Source organism: Triticum urartu, chromosome 6 (assembly GCF_003073215.2).
Source record: "Triticum urartu cultivar G1812 chromosome 6, Tu2.1, whole genome shotgun sequence".
NCBI classification, from domain to species: Eukaryota; Viridiplantae; Streptophyta; class Magnoliopsida; order Poales; family Poaceae; genus Triticum; species Triticum urartu.
Window position 1 is genome coordinate 94,073,398 of NC_053027.1, and position 4,545 is coordinate 94,077,942.

Consider the following 4,545-nt stretch of genomic DNA (forward strand, 5'->3'; position numbering starts at 1 on the left):
CATCAAGAAAAAGAATACTTCCTATTACTACGCTCATAGGAAGCTTCCTAATCTCTGCTACCAAACAGTTTCTACCCAAACAAGGAAGAAAAGTTATGGACGTGATTCGGAAGGAAACAAACATTATGAAGATTAATTTAGATTTGATCTTTAGAGATTAATTGTGATTGATTTTTTTACATAAAGGCATTACTAAATAATTTGCGTCAGTATGGAAAGTTCTGATCTGTTCAGTTTTTTTTCGTTGTGTGAGAGGGTGACGCGAAAATAAACCGATGAAGTGGGGGGAGGGGATGAAATTTTTTACAAAAAACCAGCGAAGGTGGGAGGAGGTACCAAAAAAACTATGTAGATGGGACGAAAATAAATCTGGAACGGAGACTATCAACTAAGACATTAAAAATAGATCCCGCAAAAAGTATAATCAAAGTATTGTCTTATGTTTTGAAATGGAGGAAGTATCCACTTTGAATAGCTGGCGGGACAAGCATATCTTATGGGTTTATTTCAATCTATCTAGTGCTATCTTTATGACGTGTCCGCCGACTATGAGGTGTTTATGACAATTCGTCAACCTCAACATTTATTGGCCAAGTCTCTGGCAGCTGCTCACAGGAATATGATGTATGTGTGCACGTTCATGAGGGTGAGTGTTTGTACGTGTTGCAAGCGCATCGTAGTGTTTTCTCCAGAAAAAAAAAGAGTTTGTTAATTGAGTTTGGCTGAGCCGGAGCATATAGTTTGGCCGTTGTCTGGCGCATGCATTCCACGTTCGACTATATACGCAGTTTCTTGTTGCCGTGACCAAACTACAAGAGCCACCATGCATGCACGTGCCAGTGGCCACGAATATAATTTTTTGGCATGCCAGCCGGCTGGTCGGCATCCCTACTCGATCTGGTAAAGCTCCCATCAGCCATTTCTTGTTGCTTGTTGTACTAAGTTGCAACCCCTGGTTCGCGCGCTATATAAAGAGGTAGACAGCTGATGCACCGTTGCCATTCAACAAGCATCTCAATTGGAGTAGTAAGGTCGTTCCCATGGATCCCGTTTCCAATGCTGTGCACATCCAGATGCCTGCGCCGGCCCAACAATCCTCTCCTCGCCAGGCCCCGCCACCGACGGGCGTCCTTCCGCCGGCGGACAAGACGCTGTCGAGCGCGTCGGACCTCCTGAAGCTCCTGCCGACGGGTACGGTGCTGGCCTTCCAGGCGCTGGCGCCTTCCTTCAGCAACAACCACGGCGTCTGCCACGCGGCCAACCGGTGCCTGGTCCTGGCGCTCATCGGCGGCTGCGCCGCCTCCTGCGTGCTCCTCTCCTTCACGGACAGCCTCGTCGGCCGCGACGGCAGGCTCTACTACGGCGCGGCCACGCTCGGGGGCTTCTACCCTTTCAACTTCACCGGCACGCGCGGCGAGCGGGACGCGGTGTTCAAGGACCTCTCCAGGTTCCGGGTCACGCCCATGGACTTGGTGCACGCCGTCGTCTCCGCGCTCGTGTTCCTCGCCGTCGCGTTCGCCGACGCCGGCATACAGGGCTGCCTCTTCCCGGACGCCCGGACGGACACGAGGGAGCTGCTGGTCAACTTGCCGCTTGCCGCTGGCTTCCTCGCTAGCATGGTGTTCATGATCTTCCCCACTACCAGGAAGAGTATCGGCTACACGGATATGATGCCCCACTCGCAGTGACCACACTCACCAAACGTGGTGGAGCTCGTTCATTCCCCTGGTCTTGTCTTAAGCCAATCCATTTTAAACTTGACCAAACTAATACGAGAGCATCACCTTTAGGTTTCAAAATTGGTATTGTTTATTTTTTTATCTCATGTATATTTTTTTTCTACTATTATTTAGCCTTCTTCATTTCAAAGTGCGCGACTTTTAAACATGAGTACATTTTATGAAGATGTAACTTTGACATTACTTTGTACTACCTCAATTCAGGTTTATTAGTCCCTCTTTATTTGGGCTAAATTTGACCATAAATTTAACTAATAAACTGTGAACTATGTAACAAAAGTTATAATATAGGAAAGCTCTTTCAATACAAATCCAAAAGCACATTTTCTGTATCATCTAATTCATATTGTTTTATAGATGGTCGAAATTTGACACAAAATACAATGGGGCCAAATAAACCCCTCCCTCGTTCAAGCGTATCCCTTGTTGCCAGCGTTAGGGGTTCGATCGTCCACTAGCGTACGTAGATGGGCCAACCCATTAGGAATCGAAGCGAAGCAAGCTAACGGCCGCTGAGACTGATTTGAGGAAGCTTCTGGAAGGTTTCTGACTAGTTTCAGGCACTTAATAGAAGGTTACAGAATCGCTTTTTTCAGAAATATCTTTTCAGGATATTTGAGTTTTTTTTCTTTTGCTTTTCTTTTCAAAATTTTGTGGTCCTTTTCAGTTTTTCATTTTCTAATCTATTTTTTTAATTCACAAATTTCAGAAAATGATCAAAATCTTCAAAAACTGTTTGCAACTATAAAATTTGTCCGCTTTTTTCAAAGTTTGTTAAGGTTTTCAAAAATTGTTCATGTTTTTTCTAAAAATGTTCGGAATTTTCAAAAAAAAAGTAGCAATTCCAAAAAATGTACAGAATTTTAAAAATTGTTCACCTATTTTTTCAAATTTGAGAACAATTTTATTTCATGAAGATCTTTTGAATTCACTAATATTTTTCAGTTCTGTGAAGTTTTTGAAGTCATGAGAAAATTTCCAAATTTGAGAACATTTTTTCAAAATCATGAACAATTTTTGAATGAACCATTGTTTTTGAATCCATGAACCTTTTTTAAATCCACAAACATTATTTAAATGCCTTAATGTTTTTGAATCCACAAACAGTTTTTCAGTTCATGAACAATTTTTTAAATCAGGAACATTTTTCAATCGACGAACAATTTCTAATCCGCAAACATTTGTGGGGTTTAGGCAACTCATCCTCCATTATGTGGGCTGGCTCATAGGCGCGGCCTAGAAAGCTTGCATTTCTTGTGAGAATATATTTTGGAAAATCTTTTTCAAAAATTGTTAAAAAAATAAATATGAAAATGGGATATATTGTAAAAATATGTTAAAGTCAATATAAATGGTCGTATATAGAAGTGTATAATTAAATGGTGATTTCACACTTAAATTTATATAAAAAATATATACACAATTTAAATAGCTCATGTATGCAATAAAATGCTCATCTCATATTTTTCTAACTAATTAATTTTCATGGATTTAAAGAAACATTCATACACATGAAATGTTCATCGTGTATTTAAATAATGTTCATGTATACACATAAAAGTCTGCAAATAAAAAATGAAATTTATTAATAAATAAAATCTGAAAGAAAGAATAACTAGAAGAAACTAATGGAAAAATAGAAACAGAAGAAAATAGAAAAAAATAGAAAAAAAATGCATCCATCCAAAGGAAAACAAAACAGAAATAGAAAGACTATCGAGACCAAATGTAAATCATTGTGTGTAAAACAGTGATGCTCTGGCCCGTCGCACACATGGCTAGGTACGAAACATTGATAATCTCTAGAAGGCGCCCTTCTCGGGCTGGCCCAACCGGGATCTTAGTGGTGTGAGCCAGACCTGCCTCGATCACTTGGGATTTCATGATGTTGTTGTTAGACAATGCAGGTGGGATTGCCCTTGCAGTGGTATTCCTATCCCACCATGATCTCCTCGATTGCGTTGAACCAGGCAAGGGGGGCATGGAGTTTTATTTCTACGGGAAAGGAGGACATGGACATGATAGTCCTCGATTGTCCAATCCCACTCGAGCACTAGTAACAATTGCCTCGTGTCATACCTGTGTGATATGTCATAGAAAGACTTTGAAGACAATGGTTCACCTATTCATTCATTGCCCTTTTGCACAGATGTGCTAGCACTATGTTTTCCCTTCATGGACCCCCACTCATTCAGGCATATACGATGAAGTTGCCCAGCTTAAGAAGTTGCTCAATGTACCCTTTTCTTTGTAAATCATCATCTTGGTTTCATGGGCCATCTGGACTATGAGGAATAACTTTATCGTTAAGGGCATCTCCCAAGTCTATATATTTGCAAGCGCAAAGTTATAGAGGAACTATAGTGGATCACTTACGGGGCCAGAGGAATGAATACAGTTTTGGCTGATTGGGTGAAAGATTTTAGATGATCATTTGTACTGTATCTGTTGTATTTTTTGTTCTTTGTTTTCAACCTAGGCATGTATAGTTTTTTTTTGGAACCTTGCTTTGTATGATTTATTTGAAATTAATAAATATACGCAGTGGAGTCCTGTTGTTTCCCTTAAAAACTATTGCCATGCATCCCCTTTCGCTCGTGGAACTTAGCCGCGAATGACAAACACAATGAACGATCACAATTATGTCAATCCCAAGTGTTTACATCAATGCAGGATGGAATGGAGACCCCTCACAACTTGAGTGCTTGTCACACTCTCACCTCATGCTAGTTGATCATTTTGGAGAATGAAAAATATCTAAGATGACAAGAGAGAAATCATTTCAGCCAACTAACAAGGCATGTTA

The 4,545-nt window shown here is 40.6% G+C and overlaps 1 protein-coding gene across 1 annotated transcript; it reads left to right on the forward strand.

The window, feature by feature from the left end:
• Nucleotides 1–1,026: 1,026 nt before the first annotated feature.
• On the forward strand, nt 1,027–1,872 carry LOC125517319 (protein DMP5-like). Its single transcript, XM_048682514.1, has one exon. The coding sequence runs from the start codon at nt 1,041–1,043 to the stop codon at nt 1,686–1,688; it is 648 nt and encodes a 215-aa protein (XP_048538471.1). The 5' UTR covers nt 1,027–1,040; the 3' UTR covers nt 1,689–1,872.
• Nucleotides 1,873–4,545: the final 2,673 nt, after the last annotated feature.

What these genes read in the sequence shown, in the direction of transcription:
- LOC125517319 (XM_048682514.1), top strand. Translation starts at nt 1,041, where the DNA reads ATGGATCCCGTTTCCAATGCTGTGCACATCCAGATGCCTGCGCCGGCC.